The sequence below is a fragment of the Rana temporaria genome, chromosome 6, assembly GCF_905171775.1.
Source record: "Rana temporaria chromosome 6, aRanTem1.1, whole genome shotgun sequence".
Taxonomy (NCBI): domain Eukaryota; kingdom Metazoa; phylum Chordata; class Amphibia; order Anura; family Ranidae; genus Rana; species Rana temporaria.
In genome coordinates, this window is record NC_053494.1 from 57,156,945 (window position 1) to 57,183,948 (window position 27,004).

The following is a 27,004-nucleotide window of genomic DNA, read 5'->3' on the forward strand; positions in this document are numbered from 1 at the left end:
CTATCATCCATATACAGAAATAGAAGGAACAACGTAATATAAACAGTGTGGGTTTAGTATCACTTTAATGGTAACAATTTTTTTTTGGGATTCACATGTTTTATATAAATATGTTAATTTAAAAGCATTATTTAGAACACTTGCATATCTATATTTTACATATCATACCAGTATTTTATTAAGCTATGAAGGCAAAAAAAAAGGCTGAGACAGAATCATAAGAGTTGTACAGGTCAAGTGACTTGGCCTTCTTTCTGGCACTTCTTTCATGAATTGTAATAAATAGGATGGCAGCTCTTTCAATTGTCAGGCTTTTTTTTTTTCATTGTAAGCCAACCATGATGAGCTATTGTTAGATAATACAACTTGGATTGTGAAGCTAAGGTGCTGTATTACCTCTTACTTGCGGTATTCATTCATAAATTGAACCAGGTATTCTATTTTATTTCAGTCCTTTGTGGATTACATAAGAAATTTACCTCTTATCGCTCACCCAGAGGTGTTTGGATTGCATGAGAATGCTGACATCACCAAAGATAACCAGGAGACTAACCAGCTGTTTGAAGGGGTCCTTCTCACTCTGCCCAGGCAAACATCAGGGAGCGGTAAATCTTCTCAAGTAAGATTTTTTTTTTTAACAATTTGTGTTTATTAGAAAAGATAACAAGGCTCTAGATACAGTGATATTTATACATGCATAGGTAAGACCAGAAAAGCACTAATCTTCTTCAAAGTACATTTTTTTGGTCATAGACATGGAAATGCTAACATACTGTACATATGGGGCAATTCATAAAGGGTGTAGTAGGCACCCTTTAGAATTCTTTTGGGGCGCAGCACCGAAAGCGTTAGTGCTTGCACTAAATTCTTGTAACCGTTACAGACCCTGACAAGCGCTTGGCCAAAGAGTTTTATTTTACATCACATCAAGTCTGTTCCACTTTTGATTTACAGCGCATGGGAGTGGGCAGATCCATAGCTGCTATTCAGTCCAATATCAACTTTCAATCCGCCCACTGCTGTACACACTGAAAAGTAAAGTGGACCTGATGGGGTACTAGTCTCTTAGTTCTCCATCAGACTCCGCCCACCCAGTGACAAGTCATTTCCAAAATATGGGCATTGGCCATATTTGGATAATGACACCAGCTGTATCCCTGGCCTTTTTGTTTACATCTAGCTTTCAGCAAAAGACCTGCCGAACAGCTAAATGAGGCAGGGGGTACAGCACTTTGGGGGAAGCTGTCACATATATGACTGCTTCCCAGCACAGGCATGGCCCACTCTGAGTACCTCTGTACACCAGATCAGAGTTGTGCTGTAGGGCAGAGTTGTGTAGATCTCAGGACTGGAGGAACAAAAACAAATCCTTCTACAGTAAAACAGCTCCCATGTACAGTGCCTTGAAAAATTATTCACACCCCTTGGAATTTTCCACATCTTGTCATATTACAACCAAAAACGTAAATGTATTTTATTGGGATTTTATGTGATAGATCAACATGAAGTCAATACTTTGTAGAAACACCTTTCACGGCAATTACAACTGCAAGTCTTTTTGGGGGATGTCGCTACCAGCTTTGCACATCTAGAGAGTGACATTTTTGCCCATTCTTCTATGCAAAATGTCTCAAGCTCTGTCAGATTGGATGCAGAGTGCCTGTGAACAGCAATTTTCAAGTCTTTCAACAGATTTTCAATTGGATTTAGGTCTTGACTTTAATTGGGCCATTCTAACATATGAATATTCTTTGATCTAAACCATTCCATTGAAGCTCTGGCTGTATGTTTAGGGTCGTTGTCCTGCTGAAAGGTGAACCTCCTTCCCAGTCTCAAGTCTTTTGCAGACTCTAACAGGTTTTCTTTTAAGATTGCCGTGTATTGCCATTGATCTTCCCATCAACAGCAGCTTCCCTGCTGAAGAAAAGCATCCCCAGAACAATAGCTGTGCTGTGGACAGATTCTCCTACCTGGTGGATCTCTGCAGCTCCTCCAGAGTTACCATGAGCCTCTTGGCTGCTTTTCTGATTAGTGCTTTTCGTGCCCGGCCTGTCAGTTTAAGTGGACGGCCATGTCTTGGTAGGTTTGCAGTTGTGCCATAATCTTTCCATTTTTGGATGATGAATTGAACAGTGCTCCATGAGATGTTCAAAGCTTAGGATTTTTTTTATAACATAACCCTGCTTTAAACTTTTCCACAACTTTATCTCTGACCTGTCTGGTGTTACTTGGCCTTCATGATGCTGTTTGTTCACTACGGTTCTCTAACAAACCTCTGAGGGCTTCACAGAACAGCTGTATTTATACTGAGATTAAATTATACACAGGTGGGCACTATTTGCTAATTAGGTGACTTCTCAAGGCAATTGGTTCCACTAGATTTTAGTTAGGGGTATCAAAGTAAAGGGGGCTGAATACAAATGTACGCCACACTTTTCAGATATTTATTTGTAAAACATGTTGAAAAACATTTATCATATTCCTTCCACTTATGTGCCTCTTTGTGCTGGTCTATCCCAATAAAATACATTAATGGCTGTGTGTTTTGAGGGGACAGCAAATGTATACTGTTCTACAAGCTGTACACTCACTACTTTACATTGTAGCAAAGTGTAATTTATTCAGTGAAAAGATATAATAAAATATTTACAAAAATGTGAGGGGTGTAAATACTAGAAGGAAATCGGGTTCTGCAGAAGTGTAAAGTGTCACTATATGACAGGTAACGCAAATAAAAGACATCTGAGGGAGCATATATTCATTTGAAAATGCTAAATTATTTATTTACACTAGTCAAAAATGTAGAAGCAGAATTCGATTTTCAGCAACTACTGCCTAATGCCTCGTACATACAATCGGAAATTTCCACAAAAAAAGTCCGATGTGAGCTTTTTTCGGAAATTCCGATCGTGTGTATGCTCCATTTGACGTTTGCTGTTGGAATTTCCACCAACAAAAGATTGAGAGCTGGTTCTCTATTTTTCCGATGGAAAAAGTTCCTATCGAAAAAAACGCTCGTCTGTATGCAATTCCGACGAGCAAAAAAAACATGCATGCTCAGAATTAAGCAGAAGAGCCAAACTGCCTATAGAACTTCATTAATCTCGGCTTGTCGTACGTCTTGTACGTCACCGCGTTCTTGACGTTCAGAATTTCCGACAAGATATTTGTGACCATGTGTATGGAACACAAGTTTGAGACAACATTCTGTTAGAAAAAATCCACAGTATTCTTGTCGGAATTTCCGATCCAGTGTACGCGGCATTAGACTCCCTATTCTGAGAGCCAGGATTTCTGGGCTTGTCGTGGATTTACACACATCTCTAGATTGTCTAGATACAACTCCATTTGGTGAACTTTTACTAGTGCATACTATCCAACTGTGGAGAAATCCAAATACCCCTAAAGTTTGGTATATATTCTGAAAGGCTTTGTGACCTTCTATCTATGTTACCATGATCAAATGGAATATTATGCACTAAACATATTACTCTCAGGTGGCAAGTTTAGCGTTTACCTTTCCATAGTCCTCGGACAATCTCCGCCCACCCAACATCTATGCTGCCATAATACTAATATTACTTTTTATGATCTTACTGACCTTATTGGAGAAAATGTATATAAGCTCTTGAAGAAGCGGTTCCCGTGAAAGATGTAGAGCTTGTTTTCATGCTACAGCTTAAATCTCTACAGCCGTGTTTTATGTATCGGGGTGGTTTGATCCTATATCCCGATTTTGGTGATATCAAGTATTCAAAACTGAAGGCTGCTACAGTATTGTTATTTTAGAACTTATATGTGAATTGTTACAAATAAAAAAAAACGTTTTTATCAGTGGTGTCTACAAAGTAAATCTTTCCATCTTTCAATCTTTAATATTTTATGATTAGGGCGTGGCACTGTATTACTTTAGGTACACCCACAGCACCATCCTGTGGCGGTGTACATAGCTCTTTATATCGAAGCTGCTAATGTGGCTGAGCAGGATCATGTAATTCTATCATAATAAAATATGTCAATTTACCTTATGGCCTCCAGCCTGGACATTTGAAGAAGGTACATTGCAGGACAGATAGAGAGGATGATTTTTCCCAGTGGGGACATGGACCTCACTTAAAAGCTGACAGAGGTTCTAACCCTTCCCTACTCCATTGAAAACTAAAAAACGTTCCTATACATACACTTTAGATGCAGTATTTGGAGCACATCATAACAGTTATTATCTCATCTTATTTTTCCTTCTTCTTTCTACATCCTGATAAAGCAGACAAACCAAGGTTTTGCTGAAGCTTTAACTGCTGATCTGACTATTAAAGTATTCATTACAAAGCTGTTTTATATGCATGAAAGACCCTATAACAGAAAGCTCCTATTTATCATAAATGACCATGACTGTCAGCCACTGCTTTCTGGCTTTGATTACATTATGATGAGATATAGACAGGGATTGATGGAATTAGCAAGGAAAGGGGCAGAAGGATCATATATCTGTATTCCTTCTCACCCTGTCATTACTGGACTGTCATCATGTAAACTGTATTGTATTCACTTTCCCCTTTGCACATCTAATGATCCTTCCAGAGACTCATTTCTACTACAGTGTTTGCTGGCATGTCACCCATGACTGAATATGATATAAACACAATTAAAAAGCTGCTCTGTGTAATTCTTCTTAAAGGAAACCTATATTGAGTGTAATCTGTAGGGCGCCATTGTAGTAATGCTGATCTAAGGGTTTTAATACTTTCTGAATCAGTGATCCAGAACAAGTCTTCAGATCAGTTCTGACTTAACCTGTTATATACTTGGCCCAGGTCAGTATTTAAAAAGTGTTTGAAAAATGGAGCCAGGCAGGCAACTATTATCTTCAGACAGAGTTGGGTCATTCACAGGGTATTCTATGAAAGAGCTTAGGGCTAGTGGATGTTCAACCAGGTAGTTTATGTTTCTGCAGTTAGTCAGGAGGTTGGTGTACTTGGTTGAAGCTGTGCACCTACCTGTCACTCTACAAGGGGGCATGTACTATAGGCAGTTAATGTCTGATGGGGCCATGCTTGTACAGACAATACAGATGGGGAAGCTTCTCTGTGCCTATTGTAGTCCTAATCAATGTCAGTTAAATAGATGAAGGAGACCAAAGCTGCAACCTAGCTGTCGAGTTGCCAGCCTGTACGTTTTATGGATCACTTGAAAGCTGCAACCTTGCCTAGTGCCCCATTCTACCTTAACTAATCTCTCTCTTCAGAAGTCAGCTAGCCTGACCCCAGATGACCTTCATTACAGGTTAACTTTAAAGTATACCTGTCACTTCATTAATCTTTGAAAATAAATCCTATAAAAAAAATTACAAAGTCTAGGCATCACCAAGTTCCAGTTGGTACCACTGGTTTAGTAAAATGTTGCTACAGGGTACTTGCACCTGAAGTGCCTATAGTATGCAAATATTAACTTTTAGGAAAATCGGTGCTAAGGCATGCCCTGTTCACATGATACAGTGGGGGTTATTTAGCAAGACCAAATCCACTTTTCACTTCAAGTGCAAACTACAAGGGCAAAGTACACGTGGTAAGCTCCAATCATAAGGAAAAAAAAGGAACAGAAAGAGCGCCTCCTCATAGTGTAAAAATGGCTAAAAATTTATTCAAGTAAAAAGTTCCAAGCACAAAGTAAAATTTGCAGTGCCCCTTGGGCACATACACTGGCCCCAGCCTCTCCAACACTGCGCAAACTTTTTTTCATCTCTTTTCATTTTTTGATGTGGATGTTTTTCTTAATGGAATTTTACTTTGTGCTTGGAACTTTTTACTTGAATACATTTTTTAGCCATTTTTACACTATGAGGAGGCGCTCTTTCTGTTCCTTTTTTTCCCTATGATTGGAGCGTACCACGTTCATTGAAAGTTGGAAGTTGTCCCATTCCATCATGACAAGTGGATCTGAATTGGCCACCTTGAGGTTGGATAACACAACTATCCATCGTGGAGATCTGCACCCCGTAGCAAGGCGAGAAGTCTGATAGAATCAACTAGACTAATCATTTGGCTGTCCATGCTCGTTAGACCCACCGCCGTACAGTGTATTGGGTCCATTGGATCTGGTAAGAGTACCTTATTTTTTCTTTGATCGGATGGGGATTATGCTCCTGAGGGGAAACCTTCCGCGTGGATATCGCAAGGAATCATGTCTCACTCTCCGTGTTTAATCTGATGTTTTTTTTCACTGTCACTTTTTATGGACAATTTTTTCATTTGGTCTATTGGACACTTGCACTATATTTCTGAATTAGATTAGTGTGTTCACACACCATCCTTTGATAAATTCATTTATGTTTTTGTTTTAATGTTTTGGTACCCCATATTATTGATACTGTAACGGTCACCACCGTTTACGATATTCCCATTCCATCGCCCACGTCAGCTTATCTGACACTCCACAATCTGACAGGCACGATCCATTCCAATTCCCAGAATAACTTTTTCATTTGGTCTATTGGACACTTGCACTATATTTCTGAATTAGATTAGTGTGTTCACACACCATCCTTTGATAAATTCATTTATGTTTTTGTTTTAATGTTTTGGTACCCCATATTATTGATACTGTAACGGTCACCACCGTTTACGATATTCCCATTCCATCGCCCACGTCAGCTTATCTGACACTCCACAATCTGACAGGCACGATCCATTCCATTTCCCAGAATAACTGAGACTCACACAGCTCTGGTACTGGTTTCAAATGAATGAACCAATCTTTAATGGTTAGCTTTCTTATATACAGTTTTAGAACCCAAGTGAACAATGAATCAACTCCACCCACACGGCTCTTCAATACAAACTATCTTAGACAATGACATTCAGTTGAGTTGATTAATTAGTCATTCCCTAGACGTCCCGTCTCCGCATTTAGAGGGGTTAATTACTACAGCTTGACAAGTTCCCCTCACCTGTTATTCATATCACGTAGTATCATCAATAGACTTTTCGCACAAACACATTCCTTTACTAAACATAATTGACATGCTAATTCCCTACCCCTGAAAGAAGACTGACCTTTAGATTGCTAACTCACAACACATATCTATCATCAATAGCATCTTCACACAAACAGTGTTATTAGCATACATAATGAAAGGTCTTGGAGCAAACCCAATTAACACCTCAAAGGCATATGTCCCCCCATTGAATGAAAACACTCCATTTGGAGTCAGACTTTAACAACTTGTAATATCTCAAGATATCCTGCAATATATGAATTATCATTAATGTCCCATCTCATGTAATCCGAGATATCAGTTCTCAATCACCCTATGCCCAAAAGGGGCACAGGGTGAACCTAGACCCAAGAGTTATTAGTGACGCTGGCACAGGAGTACCACTCATCCTTCAAAAGTCTCTGGGTGTCATGGGTCATTCTGTTACAGACACATTGGGGCAGATTCATGTAGATCAGCGGATCTTTAGATCCGCTCGATCTTTTTTTTTTACGATCCGCCGGTGCAATTTAGCGAGGCTAGTGCATGATTCATCAAGCACTTACCTCGAAAATTGCACCATCGGATCGTAACTCCCCCCGGCGGAATGCAAATACCGCGGCTAGGGGGAGTGTACAATTCAAATCAGGCGCGTTCCCGCGCCGATTTAACTGCGCATGCGCCGCTGGCGAAATATCCCAGTGCGCATGCTCCAAATGACGTCGCTAGGACGTCATTGTTAGCGGCGGGTACGTCAATTGCGGCCATCGGTATTCCCGATCGACTTACGCAAACGACGTAAAAATTTAGAATCTCGGCGCGGGAATGACGGCCATACTTAACATTAGCTACCCCTCATATAGCAGGGGTAACTATCCGCCGGAAAAAGCCGAACGCAAACGACGTTAAAAAAAAGAGACGGGCGGGCGTACGGACTTGAATCGGCTGTTCAACTCATTTGCATATCCGACACCTAAAAAAAAGCGACGACACCTAGCGGCGGGCGGGAGATTGCAGCCTAAGATTCGACTGGTGTAAGTCATTTACACCAGTCGGATCTAAGGGAGATCTATGCGGAACTGATTCTTATGAATCAGTCGCATAGATCCGACCGTGGGATCTCACAGATCCGACCGTCGGCTCTCACAGATACGACGGCGGATCAGGAGATCCGCCGTCGTATCTCTTGATGAATCTGCCCCATTGTGTGATTCATTTCACTTTACTAAGAACTCCTATCACGTTAGGAGTTCTGCTTTTTTCTTGCCTTAGCGACGCTGCACTTTATTTTCACATTTTGTTATCCCTTTGTTGTGTTGGCAGCAACTATAGACATTGGTTTAGGAGGAGCGCAGTATTTATTACTTTATTTGCACTTGAAATTGCACTGAAAGTGCACTAGGAAGTGCACCTACAGCAACATTTTGTTAAGCCAATTGTGTCAGTCTGGGCTGGTGGTTCCTCTCTTCAGCTGGAAAGTTTGTTTTAAAAAGAACTAACCATATTGTAATGCCAGTGAAACACATGCGATCCCCCGCCCCCTCCCTGTCTCCCGCTATCCTGGTCCCCCTGTTCTGCCCTCATATTTCTTCAATCTCTCTATTTAATTAGTGCCTTCCATATCCTCTCATGCCTCCCCTCGACCTACCTATTGCATGCTCTCCCTTCCTTTCCTGTCATACCTTAGGCCTGGTACACACGATAGGATTGATCCGCGGATACGGTCCGCCGGACCGTATCCGCGGATAAATCCTCTGAGGATTTTGATCCGATTGAGTGTACCGACCATCGGATCGAAATCCGCGCTGAATTTACACCGCGGTGACGTGTCGCGCCGTCGCCGCGATGATGACGCGGCGACGCTGTCATATAAGCAATTCCACACATGCGTCAAATCATTACGACGCATGCGAGGTAAGCATGTCTACAAATTTTTATCTGCTGGAAATCGGAAATATCCGCGGATAAATATCCGCTGGAACGTACACACCAGGGGATCTATCCGCTGAAACCGATCCGCTGAGATTTTTCAGCGGATGGATCCTCTCCTACTCCCAAAACTGTGATTTGAGGCTTGTATTCACCAGGCAGTGAGATTCGCCCAGAGAGAACGGACATTAGAATAAAGCTAGACATCCAGTGATTGCTAACACTATTCAAACACCATGGATTGAAATATATTTCAGAGACTGATTTCTATATATTTGTTGGAATATAGTTGTTTATATCACACTGTATCAGTGTGGTTTGGGAAAATCCACTGAAACAAATTACCTTGTAAAAAAGGTAAATCATTTCAGGAAAACAACTCTTACTTTTTATGGTTTTCCCATGCATTTAACTACTCGATACAAGTTGACATCTTCAGCTTTTCTTAGGCCAATCTTCCTCCTTTTTCCTAGAGGTTCATATTTCTCATCCATGAGAAAACACAAGCTTTACCTGTTTTTTTTCCTGTGTTACCTATGGTGTCACTATATGAATAAAAAAACTATATGAATAGGGTGGAAGTGTGACTGCACATTAAGTGCTTTCATACTGCATGGAAATGAGATAAAAATCTTAGTTGCCTATATTTAGCTATTTCATTGGTCACCTATCTTATGTTGGGTCTTGGTTTTTAGGTGGATTGTTTGCAAATGCAAGCAGTCTTATACGTCAAAAAAAGTGTCTATTTTGTACCTTTCGGTCAAATATAATTAGAAGTTGAAACTGATTGTTTGCTCGAGACAATATACTGTCCTTTCAAATACAGACATGTATGTAATTTATAGGATAATGCTTTACTATTCTGTATATTATACATGGGCCTTAGTCATTGTCTGTGAACCTTAGATACATGTGACATTCAACTGGTTGTTAATATTTGTTATTCTTTTTGCATTCATAGGAGATTGTTGAAGATTTGGCTAGAGATATACTCAATAAATTGCCAAATGATTTTAACCTGGATGAAGTGATAGAAAAATATCCTGTGGTCTATGAGGAATCAATGAATACAGTGCTTAGACAGGAACTGATTCGCTTTAACAGGTAAAATGGAAATTTATTTAAAGGGATTGTAAAAGCAGAAGTTTTTTTTTAATCTAAATGCATTCTATGCATTTAGATAAAAAAAAGCTTCTGTGTGCAGTAGCCCGCTTCAACCCCCCTAATACTTACCAAAGCCGTCTTTATCCAGGGATATTGCAGGAGTGACTAAGCTGGCCGGGACTCACCTCCTCGTTAGCTGAGACAGCAGCATGGGCGCGATTGGCTCCTGCTGCTGTCGATCAAAATCATTCAGCCAATCAGGAGAGAGAAGGGGCTGGGTTGGGTCGCAGCTTTGTGTCTGAATTGACACAGGGAGCCGTGACTCGGCTCGGGTGCACTCAACAGGAGGGAGGGGACAGGATCACAGAAGAGGGACCTGAAAAGAGGAGGATACGGGCTGTTCTGTGCAAACTGTACAGAGCAAGTAAGTAGAACATGTTTATTATTATTATTTTTTTATTAGACTTTACAATCACTTTAAGCTTGTTAAATAGCAAAACAAATGATATTGGTTAAAACAACGTGTATGTAATATTAATATTATTACTAACATACCTTGCATGAACTAGAAAAAGCCAACAGACATTAAAATTATTATTTTTGTCAGCCAAATGCTGATATTTCACCTCAAACTTTTGGTTGTTTAACCAGCTACAGTGCTCAACACTTTTCTTTTTATATATTTAAATGTGAAGTAAATATAATTTATAAATATAGATGCAAAGCACCTCACTCTGTTCTTCATAATCAAGTTATTAATACTCATGTACATTGCCTTATTTATACCCAGTGTTCTGGACAGACTGTATTATACAAACAAGCGTTCATTAATCTTAAAGAAAAAAAAAAATTGTGCTAGGACCTAAATAAACTCAAAAATAAGCAGCTAACAAAATATTTGGATACACAGGGGTAGATCCACAAAGAAATTACGCCGGCGTATCTATTGATACGCCGGCGTAATTTCAAAATTCCTGCGTCGTATCTTTGTTTTGAATCCTCAAAACAAGATACAACGGCATCTCGGCTAGATCCGAGAGGCGTACGTCTTCGTACACCTTCGGATCTTAGATGCAATTTTTCGGCGTCCGCTATGTAGCGTTCCCGTCGTAATCCGCGTCGAGTATGCAAATTGGCTATTTCCGACGATCCACGAACGTACGAGCGGCCGTCGCATTTTTTTACGTCTTTCCGTTCGGCTTTTTCCGGCGTATAGTTAAAGCTGCTATATGGTGGCGTACTCAATGTTAAGTATGGCCGTCGTTCCCGCGTCTAATTTTGAACATTTTACGTTGGATGCGTAAGTCGTCCATGAATGGGGCTGGACGCCATTTACGTTCACGTCAAAACCAATGACGTCCTTGCGACGTCATTTAGCGCAATGCACGGCAGGAAATTTTAGGGACGGCGCATGAGCAGTTCGTTTGGCGCGGGGATGCGCTTCATTTAAATGAAACACGCCCCCTACCCGCCGCATTTGAATTCCGCGCCCTTACGCCGCGAGAGATACACTACTCCGCCTTAACTTACGGCGCAAATTCGTTGAGGATTCAAACTAAGCCTAAGTAAGTTACAGCGGCGTAGCGTATCTGACATACGCTGCGCCCGGCACAGATCTATGTGGATCTGCCCCACAGTATACAAAATTTACAAACCAGACAGTATAGTGCCATATCAAATATTACAAAGTATGGTGCAAAATAATGCAATAAATAATATCAGATTAATACATACTTGGGATCTGAAAGGTTTCTATCCCTGACTTAGATTGTTTTTTGTAGAGATTCACCTCTCTCTGTGGATTTGTATGTCTTTGGACTCTTTTATCTTGCTGTATGGGCTCTTCTATGGACATTTTTGTATGCATATAAAATAGCACTTTTACTTCACTTATTGCACACATTAAAATGTATTTATGCATTGCAAATTGAAGTATAAGCTTTAAGCACTTTATTAATTGCTTTATTTTGCACCATACATATATTGGATAAAGCACTATACTTTTTGGTTTGTAACGCATTAATTAATACAGTACATTCTATGCACATACAGTACATCTGGAAAGTATTCTTAGCACTTCACGTCTTATTCCAAAATGGATTAAATTCATTATTTTCCTTAAAATTCTACAAACAGTACTCCATGATGACAACGTGAAAGGAGTTTGTTTCAAATCGTTGCAACTTTATTGAAAAAAAATCACATAAATATTCACAGCCTTTGCCATGACACTAGAAATTGAGCTCAGGTGCATCCTGTTTCCACTGATCATCCTTGAGATGTTTCTATAAAACTTTATTGGAGTCCACCTGTGGTAAATTCAGTTGATTGGACAGGATTTGGAAAGGCACACACCTGTCTATATAAGGTCCCACAGTTAACAGTGCATGTCAGAGCACAAACCAAGCCATGAAGTCCAAGGAATTCTCTGTAGATCTCCGAGACAGGATTGTATCATGGCACAGATCTGGGGAAGGGTACAGAAACATTTCTGCAGCATTGAAGGTCCCAATGAGTGGCCTTCATCATCCATAAACGGACGTTTGTAACCGCCAGGACTCTTCCTAGAGTGGGCCGTCCGGCCAAATTAAGCGGTTGGGGGGAGAAGGGCCTTAGTCAGGGAGGTGACCAAACCCGATGGTCACTATGACGCTCCAGTGTTTCTCTGTGGAGAGAGGAGAACCTTTCAGAACAACCATCTCTGCAGCACTCCACCAATCAGGCCTGTATAGTAGAATGGCCAAACAGAAGCCATTCCTTAGTAAAAGGCATATGACAGCCATCCTAGCGTTTCCCAAAAGGCACCTGAAGGACTCTCAGATCATGAGAAACAAAATTCTCTGGTCTGATGAAACAAAGATTGAACTCTTTGGCCTGAATGGCAAGCATCATGTCTGGAGGAAACCAGGCACCGCTCATCACTTGGCCTATTCCATCACTACATTGAAGCATGGTGGTGGCAGCATCATGCTGTGGGGATGTTTTTTAGCTGCAGGAACTGGGAGACTAGTCCGGATTGAGGGATAAATAAATGCAGCAATGTACAGAGACACCCTTAATGAAAACCTGCTCCAAAGCACTCTGGACCTCAGACTGGGTTGAAGGTTCATCTTCCAACAGGACAATAACCCAGCCAAGATAACAAAGAAGTGGCTATGGGACAACCCTGTGAATGTCCTTGAGTGGCCCAGCCTTGAACCTGATTGAACATCTCTGGAAAAATCTGAAAATGTGGAACTGTATCAAATGCCTTGCCGAAGTCAAGATATTTGTCCACAGCACCACCTACATCCAATTGGCACTAGTGTGAGCCTTAATGTTTTGGAGAAAAAAAAGTCAGAGCTATTTGTTGGTTGTGAAAGGTTTTAGTTTAGCTGAGTGACAAGCATTTGTGTACAAGTGACTTTGCTGACCTTGTTATATTAAGAATCTAAAATGACTGCACTGACCGGAATTAGCGGCATTGCTGCTGGATTTGCATTTGTTTAATCTGCCTTGGCTTTAGACATTAGTGTCACCAGAGTCACTTCTAACTTTAAACAGACTGCATGTGTCATATCTAATTTAATGGCAACAGAATATATTGTCATTTTTACTTAATGTCTATCTTGTTTCCTTTCCCAGGCTCACAGATGTTGTACGGAGCAGTCTGATCAATTTAGGTAAAGCTATCAAAGGCCAAGTGTTGATGTCAGCAGAGCTGGAGAATGTATTTAACAGTATGCTGGTTGGGAAAGTACCTACCATGTGGGCTGCTAAATCCTACCCCTCACTGAAACCCCTGGGCAGCTATGTATCTGACCTGCTCTCCCGCCTGCAGTTCCTACAGGTAAGACTCAAGAAGAATTAGGTAAAACCATTTTCATAAATGCACTGGTTACGCTGTAATTTTCTACACAGAAACTGTGGGCAAAAAATATTGAATTGACACACCATTAAAGCGGATGTGCCACGGGAACAAAATATTAAAAGTCAGCAGCTACAAATACTGCAGCTGCTGACTTTTAATATTAGGACACTTACCTGTCCTGGAGTCCAGCGCCGATCGCAGCAGAGCACGAGCGATCGCTCGTCACTCTGCTGCTCCCCCCGCCATCCACGCTGAGGGAACCAGGAAGTGAAGCGCTGCGGCTTCACTGCCCGGTTCCCTACGGCGCATGCGCGAGTCGCGCTGCGCCCGCCGATTGGCTCACACGCTGTGTGCTGGGAGCCGAGTGTTCCCAGCACACAACGGGCGACAGACGGGATGTGACGGAATGCCCGTCTTTCGCCCGTATCGTGTGGCCGGAAGTGGGTGCAAATACCTGTCTTTAGACAGGTGTCTGCACCCCCCTCCCCCCTGAAAGGTGTCAAAAGTGACACCGGAGGGGGGGAGGGTTCCGATCAGCGGGACTCCACTTTAGGGTGGAGGACCGCTTTAATTGTGGATTTTGTAACTATCTGCAGTTGTCTAAATGACACGTTCCACAGGGACTCATGATACAGTAGGTGGTCACAACAGAGCCATTCCAGAGTGTTTGCAACTGTCGCTGAGAAGCAATTAGACTAAACCTGAACTCCAGGCACACATCCAAATACACAAATGAAATGCATACAGTGCCTTGCGAAAGTATTCGGCCCCCTTGAACTTTGCAACCTTTTGCCACATTTCAGGCTTCAAACATAAAGATATAAAACTGTAATTTTTTTTGAAGAATCAACAAGTGGGACACAATCATGAAGTGGAACGAAATTTATTGGATATTTCAAACTTTTTTAACAAATAAAAAACTGAAAGATTGGGCGTGCAAAATTATTCAGCCCCTTTACTTTCAGTGCAGCAAACTCTCTCCAGAAGTTCAGTGAGGATCTCTGAATGATCCAATGTTGACCTAAATTACTAATGATGATAAATAGAATGAACCTGTGTGTAATCAAGTCTCTGTATAAATGCACCTGCACTGTCATAGTCTCAGAGGTCCGTTTAAAGCGTAGAGAGCATCATGAAGAACAAGGAACACACCAGGCAGGTCCGAGATACTGTTGTGGAGAAGTTTAAAGCCGGATTTGGATACAAAAAGATTTCCCAAGCTTTAAACATCCCAAGGAGCACTGTGCAAGAGATAATATTGAAATGGAAAAAGTATCAGAGCACTGCAAATCTACGAAGATCTGGCCGTCCCTCTAAACTTTCAGCTCGTACAAGGAGAAGACTGATCAGAGATGCAGCCAAGTGGCCCATGATCACTCTGGATGAACTGCAGAGATCTACAGCTGAGGTGGGAGACTCTGTCCATAGGACAACAATCAGTCGTATACTGCACAAATCTGACCTTTATGGAAGAGTGGCAAGAAGAAAGACATTTCTTAAAGATATCCATAAAAAGTGTTGTTTAAAGTTTGCCACAAGCCACCTGGGAGACACACCAAACATGTGGAAGAAGGTGCTCTGGTCAGATGAAACCGAAATCAAACTTTTTGGCAACAATGCAAAACGTTATGTTTGGCGTAAAAGCAACACAACTCATCACCCTGAACACACCATCCCCACTGTCAAACATGGTGGTGGCAGCATCATGGTTTGGGCCTGCTTTTCTTCAGCAGGGACAGGGAAGATGGTTAAAATTGATGGGAAGATGGATGGAGCCAAATACAGGACCATTCTGGAAGAAAACCTGATGGAGTCTGCAAAAGACCTGAGACTGGGACGGAGATTTGTCTTCCAACAAGACAATGATCCAAAACATAAAGCAAAATCTACAATGTAATGGTTCACAAATAAACATATCCAGGTGTTAGAATGGCCAAGTCAAAGTTCAGACCTGAATCCAATCGAGAATCTGTGGAAAGAACTGAAAACTGCTGTTCACAAATGCTCTCCATCCAACCTCGCTGAGCTCGAGCGGTTTTGCAAGGAGGAATGGGCAAAAATTTCAGTCTCTCGATGTGCAAAACTGATAGAGACATACCCCAAGCGACTTACAGCTGTAATCGCAGCAAAAGGTGGTGCTACAAGGTATTAACTTAAGGGGGCTGAATAATTTTGCACGCCCAATTTTTCAGTTTTTTATTTGTTAAAAAAGTTTGAAATATCCAATAAATTTCGTTCCACTTCATGATTGTGTCCCACTTGTTGTTAATTCTTCAAAAAATACCGTTTTATATCTTTATGTTTGGAGCCTGAAATGTGGCAAAAGGTCGCAAAGTTCAAGGGGGCCGAATACTTTCGCAAGGCACTGTATATCACAACATTTAGTCCAGTGGTTTACACAGCCCCATCCCATAACAATCACCAGGAGGGTGGCAACACTTACAGATAAGGAATACAATGGTGCCCTCTACCTGATCCCAGCCTGCTGACTGGACAATAAAGGAGCAGGAGCAGACTCAGTACCGTCTCTCCTCCTGTCTCTTAGGCCTCATGCACACTGGATGTTTTTACATCTGCTGTTTTTGCCTTCAGACGCTTGCTTGCTGCACACCTGATTGGCTCCTGGGGCTACCCTGCAATTTCCAAATTGAAGTACTAATGTGCAGAGGATTGTAAGAAGCTGTTCACATGTTAGATTCCTACACCAGTTGTATTTAAAAATATATTTAATGACCTATAAATAATTAAGGAGCTGCATTAAATAGTTTCCTGTGTAGCTACCTGGTGTGCAGCTTTAACTGTAATTGCAAATCCCACATGGATTATCCATATGGCAATATCCTTTCTCTCTTCTAGTTTGCATACATTTACTGCTGTAAAAGATACACAGATGGGGGTGTTTGGAGAAAATATTGAATATTTCATATACTGCAATAGCTCAGAGAAATAGTAGAGAAATTAAAGGGGGTAGATGGAGCCGTTGTCCCTCAGATGTACAGTAATACTTCGTCTTGGTCCACTTGCATCACTGTGTTGCACTTTACATCCAATTACAGTTTTGCATTTACAGTAAAACCTTGGATTACAAGCATAATTCGTTCCAGAAACATGCATGTAATCCAAAGCACTTGTATATCAAAGCAAATTTCCCCATAAGAAATAATGGAAACTCAAATGATTTGTTCCACAACCATTTATTCATAGGTCCTTCAGTTTATAGTCCATATAAAAAGATGATAGAAATGTGACCAGGTTATGTAACCATAAAATGTCCATCCACAAATGGACACCTTCACAAGGGGATTAGAAGCAAAATCCAGCAGGAGCTACAGAGTATAAAAGAGAAGAGAGGCAGCTCTATGTGTAGCAATATGTTGCTAAATGTTGTACCTTCATTAAATGTAGCCATATTGCTACACTTTTAGGCGCCTCTCTTCTCTTTTATACTCAGTTGTGACATGATGTTACTCTTATATCAAGGCATCGTTTGTATATCAAGTCAAAGTTTATAAAAAAAAATTGCCTGTCTTGCAAAATGCTCTCAAACCAAGTTACTCTCAAACCAGGGTTTTAAGCCTCGTACAAACGATAGGTTAACCAGGGGACAACGGTCTGAAGGACCGTTGTCCTAGCATGAAGCTGACTGATGGTCCGTCGTGCGTACACACCATCAGTTAAAAAACCGATCGTGTCAGAACGCGGTGACGTAAAACATGCTTCCAAGCATTCGTCGACTTGATTCTGAGCATGCATGGATTTTTAACCGATGGTTGTGCGTACTAACGATCGGTTTTGACCTATCGGTTAGCAATCCATTGGTTAAATTTTAAAGCAAGTTGCCATTTTTTTAACCTAAGGTTAAATATCCTATGGGGCCTACACACGATCGGTTTGGACCGATGAAAACGGTCCTTCAGACTGTTGTCCTCTGGTTAACCTATCGTGTGTACGAGGCCTTACTGTATTCTCCAATAAGAGGAATGAAAAGAAGAATTCAATTTTTGAAGTAACCCTGACATAAGTGAATTAGAGGGCTACTATTGCAGACTACTTCCTACAAACACTAATTGCTGGGATTTAATATTTATCCACTTTTTTTCCTTGACCACAGTTTTTAAAAACAGGGCCCCAAAATTCTGTGCTGTTTAAGATGGTGGGTCTCTGTTTCTTTTCAGAAAAGAAGTGCAGGGCTGGGTTTAGTGGCAGATCTTAGAACCCATTGATAGAATTTTGATTAAAGACTGGTGTAAGAAAACAATAAAATTATATTTTATATATATATATATATATATATATATATATATTTCTCTATCGTACATCACGGGACACAGAGCGGCATATTCATTACTATGTGGGTTATATGGAGTACCTTCAGGTGATGGACACTGGCAATCTTAAACAGGAAGTGCCCCTCCCTATATAACCCCCTCCCATAGGAGGAGTACCTCAGTTTTTTCGCCAGTGTCTTAGGTGTTGGTCATGGAATAGCTTTGCCTCCACATCCTTGGGATCAAGGCAGGCTAACCGGATCTGTCCAAGGTGCCTCAGTGCCAAAGTGGACAGTACCCGGGCCCCCAAACCGAGGGGTTTTGCCTATAACGCTTCTCTTTTAGAGAGCTGGACCCTGGGCCCAGGACTTAGAGCCTTTTTTGTTAAAGTGCCTAAAGTAACCTGTTTGCCAGGGTGCTGTATAGGTCCAGGACAGTGGGTTCCTTCCAGGACCCCAGGGCCTGAAGGTCTAGTACGCTACCCACGGAGATGGGGGAAGGTTGGACCGCTTGCTGTGCAAGGTCCTGCGGCGTGGAGCAGGTAAGAAGGGGGGGCCTGCGGGACTTGGTTCGACAGCAGGCCCTCCAGGGAAAGATCTATGGGGAAGTTAGCCTGTATGTGCTCTAGCATTGGCAATAGGGGCCACTATGTCTAGGAAAGACAGGATGGTCTGTGTATTTTGCTTCCCAAATATTGGATTTCCCTGGTCTGTTTGCAGGTAACCATCTGGCTGCGCGCTAGGTGAGCAAAGGAGGGGCTGTGGGCCTATACCTTTACCAGAACTTAGGTTTTAACTTACCAAAAGTTCCTACCTGGCTGGGTGTCAGTCTGCAGGATCTAGGCCGCTCTGTGTCCGGTAACGAGAAGAGGAAAAGAGGCTCAAAACGCTTCCTCTGGCTCAGGGCTGTAGCAGGGCTCCTGGTGACTTCCAGCTTGCCCCCCCCCCGTGTTCACGGGCGCGTGCACGAGGATATGTCCAAATTTCGCACCATTGCGGGGGGGGGGGGCGGGGATGTCAGGTTCATAGCAGGAAGGGGCGTCCCTTCCTCTGTGCTGTACAGCTCATTCAGTTCTGAGCTTGGAACAGGACGACACAGAGCGGCAGCGCTGCGGCTGAGGAAGAGTGACACCCGGTGGCGCAAGCGAGTATTGCAGTTCTGGAATTCAGAACTAGCTTAAAATTGTCTAGCCAAAAAATCCTTATGGCAGCGGGTGGATACTAGCAATTTTGTGTGGGGGACAGTGTGCTTTGAAAAAAAAAAAAAAAAAAAAAGAACAAATATATATATATATATATATATATATATATATATAATAATTGAAAAAAAAAATTTTGAAAACAAAAAAAAAGAAAAAGGCACTGACTGGGCTCCCCACCAGGTTTTTGGTCATCAGTAGTACTGCTGTTCCCTAAACCACATATATTATCTCCTGACCACAACAGTCAGTTGTTGTATACAGGGGTACCTCGGTATTGTACCATGGCTCCCAAAGGCTCGGGATCAAAAGGGGCAAAAGGGGTCAAAAAACCAAAGGGTTCCCCCTCGGATTCTGAGGATACGAGTCAGGCTATGCCAGTACTCTCCCCACCTGTCAACCCAGTGGTGGGTGCCTTGGTTGTGCCATTAGGGGGGTCTGGTGCTGAGGCTGGCCCAGATCCACCCAACCCTGTGTTTATCACAGAGGAGATGCTAGCCGTCTCCCTAGGAGGGCTAGAGGAAAGATTGGCAGCTATGATCACCAAATCCATGCCAGGCAAGAAGCGGACTAGATCCCGTTTGCCTAAGTGTGTATCCTCGGATAATGAGGTTCTTTCCCCGGAGGAGTTAGAAGATCAGGAGGATCAATTGGACCAGAACCTAGAGGGTTCAGAGATTGAGGAATCTACTGTAGAGGAACCATTTTCAGCCTCCCAAGCGGAGGGTTTATGGATACAGTCTTTGACAGACATGGTCCGCTCGGCCTTTAAGTTGCCCTTACCAGAGCCTCGGGTTCCGGCAGTTTCTTCTTTGGGCTCCTTAAAAGCGCCCTTGAGCAACGCAGTTTTTCCGGTCCATCCTCTGTTAGAGGAGTTAATCTTCCAGGATTGGGTACGGCCGGACAGAGTTTTTCTGCCGCCTAAAAGATTTTCTATTATGTACCCTATGGAGGAGAAATTTGCCAAAAAATGGGCGCTCCCAGCCGTGGACGCAGCCATCTCCTGTGTGAATAAATCATTAACTTGCCCGGTGGAAAACATACAAATGTTTAAAGACCCGGTGGATAAACATTTAGAATCACTTTTGAAAGCTTCCTTTGCTACGGCAGGAGCAGTGGTACAGCCAGCGGTGGCGGCTATCGGGGTCTGTCAGGCTTTAAAGGACCAGACTAAACAGATGCTTAAAGACATTCCTGCCCAGCAGGCAGAGGAGTTATCTGATATTCCCAGAGCTTTGTGCTTTGCGGTAGATGCTATAAAGGACTCCATCCAACAGGCGTCTCGTTTATCTCTATATTTGGTGCATATGAGAAGGCTCTTATGGTTAAAGAACTGGGCGGCCGAACCCCCATGCAAGAAACTGCTGGCAGGGTTCCCCTTCCATGGAGGGCGACTCTTCGGAGAAGATCTGGATAAATACATTCAGACTATTTCAAGTGGCAAAAGTACCCTTCTACCAGTAAAAAAGAAGTTCCGGGGGCCCGCCTTTAAAAGGCAGCTTTCCCCAATGCCGAGTACCTCAAATTCCAGGCAGTATCGACGGCCTCCTGCGCGATCCAACTTTAACAATAAGTCGCAGGGACAGGCCCCTGGGGGCAAGAAGCCATGGTATCGCAAACCAACAAAGCCAGCCCCTAAGTCTGCTTTATGAAGGGGCACCCCCACTCACTCGAGTGGGGGGAAGGCTTCGTCTCTTTGCAGAGGTTTGGGAAGCCAACATCCCCGACAAATGGGTCCAGTCATCTGTGGCCACAGGCTACAGATTAGAGTTTCAAAAGTTTCCTCCGCCTCATTTCCAGGAATCAAGGGTTCCGAACGATCCAGCAAAGAAGGCCTTGTTGCTAGCGGCATTGGATCGTCTGCTTCGCCAGGGCGTGATAGTAGAGGTACCAGCCCAAGAGATAGGGCTAGGTTTCTACTCCAATCTGTTTGTCATACCAAAACCCAACGGCGATGTCAGACCAATTTTGGACCTAAAGAGTCTAAACGTTTACCTAAAGGTCCAGTCATTTCGGATGGAATCCGTTCGGTCAGCAGCCGCCGCGCTCCAGAAGGACGACTTTCTGGCGTCTATAGACATAAAGGACGCTTACCTTCATATACCGATCTTTCAGCCACATCAAAGATTTTTACGCTTCACGGTGGCTCAGCGTCACTTCCAATTTGTGGCGCTCCCTTTCGGGCTGGCTACGGCCCCCCGGGTATTCACGAAGGTCCTAGCTCCAATTCTAGCCAATCTAAGAATCCAAGGGGTCACGGTCCTAGCATACTTGGACGACCTCTTAATCATAGATCACTCGCCTCCTTGCTTGGAGCGAGCAGTAGCCCTCACGGTTCAGTACCTGGAGAGGTTCGGTTGGGTCCTAAACCGAGAAAAGTCAGCATTTCAACCCTCAAAACAGTTGGAATATCTCGGCATGAGGTTAGACACGGCTCAGCAGAAGGTATTTTTGCCCCTGGTAAAGGTCAAAGCTATCAAGGAATTGATTCGATTGGTTCTAAGCAAAAGAGAACCAACTGTTCGCCTATGTATGCGTTTACTAGGCAAGCTAGTGGCCACATTCGAGGCGGTACCTTACGCACAGAGCCATACTCGCGTCCTACAGGCAGCCATTCTCACAGCTTGGAGCAAGAAGGCCCAGGCCTTGGAGTTTCCTTTAACTCTATCATCAAGAGTCCGGCAAAGTCTGGGCTGGTGGTTAAACCCTCAGAATCTGCTAAAGGGAAAATCTTTCACCCCCATAGCCTGGAAGATAGTGACCACAGATGCCAGCCTGAAAGGCTGGGGAGCGGTCTTGGATGGTTGCACTCGCCAAGGTACTTGGGCAGAGGCGGACAAGCAGCTGCCCATCAATATCCTGGAGCTCAGAGCGGCTCGGCTAGCCCTCCTGGCATGGACATCCAAATTGCAGGGGTCCCCGGTGAGGATACAATCAGACAATGCCACAGCTGTGGCATATATAAACCACCAAGGGGGAACCAGGAGTCGCGCCGCTCAGAGAGAAGTGAGCTTAATTTTTCTATGGGCAGAAGCTTATGTACCCTGCATATCGGCAATATTCATTCCCGGAGTGGACAACCTGCAGGCGGACTTCCTAAGTCGCCAAACTCTGTCACCGGGGGAATGGTCTCTACATCCCCAGGTCTTTCGGACAATCTGCCAGAAGTGGGGTGTGCCAGACGTAGATGTCATGGCATCAAGGTTCAACAAGAAACTAGACAGGTTCATGTCTCGGACAAGGGACCCGATGGCCTGCGGAACCGATGCGTTGGTGTGCCCTTGGCATCAGTTCAAACTTCTGTATGCCTTTCCCCCGCTACAGTTACTACCCCGCCTGTTGCGCAGGATCAGGGTGGAGCACAAACCAGTCATACTGGTAGCTCCAGCATGGCCCAGGAGGGCATGGTACTCACTAATCCTAAAGATGGCAGTGGGAGACCCTTGGACGCTTCCTCTACGGCCAGACCTACTCTCGCAAGGCCCGATCCTCCACCCTGCATTACGGCGTCTAAATTTGACGGCCTGGCGGCTGAATCCCTGATTCTCAGGGGTAGAGGGCTGTCTAGGCAGGTAATCTCTACCCTGATCAGGGCTAGAAAGCCGGTCTCCAGGGTGATTTATTACAGGGTCTGGAAGGCCTACGTAGGCTGGTGTGAGTCCAAGAAATGGCTTTCCCGCAAGTATACCATTGATCGGGTGTTAAGTTTTCTCCAGCTAGGAGTGGATAAAGGCCTGGCATTAAGCACAATCAAAGGACAGATTTCAGCTTTGTCAGTGTGGTTTCAGAGGCCGCTGGCCACCCACTCGCTGGTTAAGACCTTCATACAGGGGGTCTTACGTATTAATCCTCCGGTTAAGTCACCACTTTGTCCGTGGGACTTGAATCTTGTTCTGTCAACTCTGCAGAAACAACCTTTTGAGCCGTTGGCTGAGATTCCTTTGGTTTTACTGACAAGGAAGTTAGTATTTCTGGTCGCAATAGTTTCCGCCAGAAGAGTGTCAGAATTGGCAGCCTTATCGTGTAAGGAGCCATATCTTATTCTGCATAAGGACAGGGTGGTTCTCCGTCCTCATCCTTCCTTTCTACCAAAGGTTATATCCAGTTTTCATCTAAACCAGGATTTGGTACTACCATCCTTCTTTCCAAAACCTACTTCCAGAAAGGAAGGGTTGCTGCATACCTTGGATATTGTCAGGGCCATGAAGGCCTATCTTAAAGCTACAGAGAAGATTCGAAAAACAGATGTGTTGTTCATTTTGCCAGATGGGCCCAAGAGAGGGCAGGCAGCTGCAAAATCCACCATCTCGAGGTGGATTAAACAGTTAATCACTCAGGGCTACGGCTTGAAAAGGTTGCCTCCTCCTTTGTCAGTAAAGGCTCATTCTACCAGGGCCATGGGCGCCTCCTGGGCAGCACACCATCAGATCTCTATGGCTCAAGTTTGCAAGGCGGCAACCTGGTTTTCAGTCAACACGTTTACTAAATTTTACCAGGTGGCCGTTATAAGGAATGCTGATACAGCCTTTGGGCAGGCAGTGCTGCAGGCTGCGATTTAAGACCCTCAGAATCGGGGCACCCTTGAGTTAAAATTTAAATTTAAGTTTAATTTTTCTCGACTAAGTTGGATTTATTATTATTATTTGAGTATACCTCTAAATTAAATCCTTTGTCTTGGGAAGATGTCTCCCTCCCCTCATTAAAAGCATTGCTTTGGGACATCCCACATAGTAATGAATATGCCGCTCTGTGTCCCGTGATGTACGATAGAGAAAAAGGGATTTTTAATACAGCTTACCTGTAAAATCCTTTTCTTGGAGTACATCACGGGACACAGAGCTCCCACCCCTCTTATGGGGACCATTTTTGGGAGGCATACTGCTTGCTACAAAACTGAGGTACTCCTCCTATGGGAGGGGGTTATATAGGGAGGGGCACTTCCTGTTTAAGATTGCCAGTGTCCATCACCTGAAGGTACTCCATATAACCCACATAGTAATGAATATGCCGCTCTGTGTCCCGTGATGTACTCCAAGAAAAGGATTTTACAGGTAAGCTGTATTAAAAATCCCTATATATATATATATATATATATATATATATATATATATATATATATATATATATATATATATATATATATATATATATATATATATATATATATATAAAAACAAAGAACTGAAGAGAAGATAGCCCCTGGTTGCTTTGTACATGGGTAATTGTAGTCTATTATTAAACCTCTAAGTATGGGAACTTGTTCTGTAAGTCTAGCATCTAAATAAAACCAGGAGGCTTCATACATTTGCTTTACATAAAATACTAAGATGCAAACATCTCATAAATGTATTGGAATAATTTCAAGTACGTTGAGTACTGTATATACTTGAGTATAAGCCGAGTCTTTCAGCACATTTTTTTTGTGCTGAAAAAGCTCCCATCTGCTTATACTCGAGTCTTTCTCTCTCTCGTCCATGATAAGCGGAACACTGACTCACTGCTGGGAAACTGAATCAGTGTTCCGTCACGGACAAGGATGCGGGGCTGTGTTACACTGGACGGCCGCAGACTAGACTGACTGCATGTCACAGTGCCGGTGTTCTGTAGATCAGGTACATGAGGCTGCAGATGGACACAGTGAGGAAGGGAGATGGGCACAGTGAGGCTGCAGATGGGCACAGTAAGGCTGCAAATGGGCACAGTGAGGCTTCAAATGGGCATTGTTGACCCTCTTTTCCACTTACAGTAGCTGCTGCATTTCTCACCCTAGGCTTATACTCGAGTCAATAAGTTTTCCCAGTTTTTTGTGGTAAAGTTAGGCTTATGCCTTTTCCAACTTCATCATTAAAAACGACGTTGCCCACACACCATCGTTTTTTCAAAATGATAAACAAAGCGCGGTGACGTATAACACGTACGACGGCACTCTAAAGGGGAAGTTCTATTCGCCTTTGGGCTGCTTTTAGCGGATTCCGTGTTAGTAAAAGATGATTTGTGCTTTTTTGTCTGTTACAGTGTGATGAATGTGCTTACTCCATTATAAATGGTAGTTTTACCTGAACGAGCGCTCCCGTTTTATAACTTGCTTCTGGGCATGCGCGGGTTTAAAACTTTGTTTTTGCCCACACACGATGATTTTTAACAACACAAAAACGACATTTTTCAGAAGCCGAAAAACGATGTGAAGCCCACACACGATCATTTTAAATGACATTTTTAAAAACGTCGTTTTTTTTTCATGCCGAAAAATGATCGTGTGTACGCGGCATTATACTCGGGTCAGCGTATACTCCAGTATATACGGTATATTAATCCGGTGTATAAAATTAAGCTGACCATAAGGTGAAGTCAGCAAGAAAGAAGAAGGGGTCATGGGACTTTATATGAGGCGAGGATGTGTGTCTGAAAATATCTCAACGGTCATAAAATGGATCATATGACACGACCCTGACCAGAAGGTCTCTGTTGCCATATGAGACTGCTAGGTAATCAAATCAATACGAGAAATAACAGTAGTAAACATGAAATTATGTAATGTGTAGCATATTAAATGATACACAGATCATGCAAACAAAGGCATAATTAAAATCACAGTGGTTACAATAACATATTTAATTATCATCTTGAATATACATGATTAATAAAGCAGTCACAATCAATAAATGGACATCGAGATATAATGAACATGCTTGTCATATAGAGAAATATAGACAGTAAGATTAATAAAAAATTCATTAATGGACAGACTTGACTTGTCATCCCTGAGTGTGGACTCAACGCGTTTCTTGACAACTAGAATGGTAAATAGATAAATGAATAGACAATTAGGTCAACAAAGTCTTAAGTGGGCTGGATCATGCTTTCAATGGGAGAGCAGAGTGGGTAATTAAATACATTACCAGTGGTAAAGCCCAAAGTGGATAACCCAAGAGGTCCCACAGTTGGGAATAAACTGACGGTCCGGGATGAGCTGTCTCCCCCGAGGTAGAGGCGGTGGTTGAGGCCCCCACAGAAAGGGCTCTCAAGATAAAAAAGAGTCCAAAATCTATGGTGACAGGAAAAGTCAGCCCAGGATAAGCACGAACCGCTCCGATGCACTACCAGACCAGGATGTGGGCAAACAGGGAACACAAAACAGGTTTTGTGGAGAAAGGAACGAATGAGTGATAGGACATTAGGCAGAAGAGTGAAAAAGGTGCCAAGACAAGAAAATGGAAAAAGAAAAAGAAGGAAAAGGAAAACAGAAATAAGTGAAGAAACAAGAGATCCAAGAAGTGGATACAAGCAGTGTATGAATATAATAATATGAAAAATATAAAAATGTACCTAAAAGTGGCAGTTTATGTGAAGAATGTGTGCTAAATAAAAAACGAATGAAATGAAGACCATTCGGTGTGCCACAACACTGATGCATATGAAGAGCATAGGGAATAAAAAGTGTGAAAGTGTGTGTGTGTGTGTGTGTGTGTGTGTGTGTAGATGAATGTGTAAAGTAATAAATGAGATAGAACTATGAATGAGTGTGGGTAAGTGAGTGTGAGTGTAGGTGTAGAGAACCACAGTACCTGAAATGTGGATGGAAATCCAGGAAGCCTCTCCCAAGTCTGGAGGCAAGAGAGTGATGCGTAGGTGACATCCCGGCTGAAATACCACTAACCTGGGGCGTGTCCCCCGCCAGCATC

General features: G+C 42.9%; 1 protein-coding gene across 1 annotated transcript in view; it reads left to right on the forward strand.

Moving 5' to 3' along the window:
* DNAH3 (dynein axonemal heavy chain 3) overlaps positions 1-27,004 on the forward strand; it is a 483,492-nt gene that overhangs the window by 447,295 nt on the left and 9,193 nt on the right. Inside the window, exons 57-59 of the mRNA XM_040356847.1 lie at positions 452-619; positions 9,864-10,006; positions 13,631-13,835. Coding sequence (XP_040212781.1) covers positions 452-619; positions 9,864-10,006; positions 13,631-13,835 — 516 coding nt within the window. The remainder of the gene's footprint in view (positions 1-451; positions 620-9,863; positions 10,007-13,630; positions 13,836-27,004) is intronic.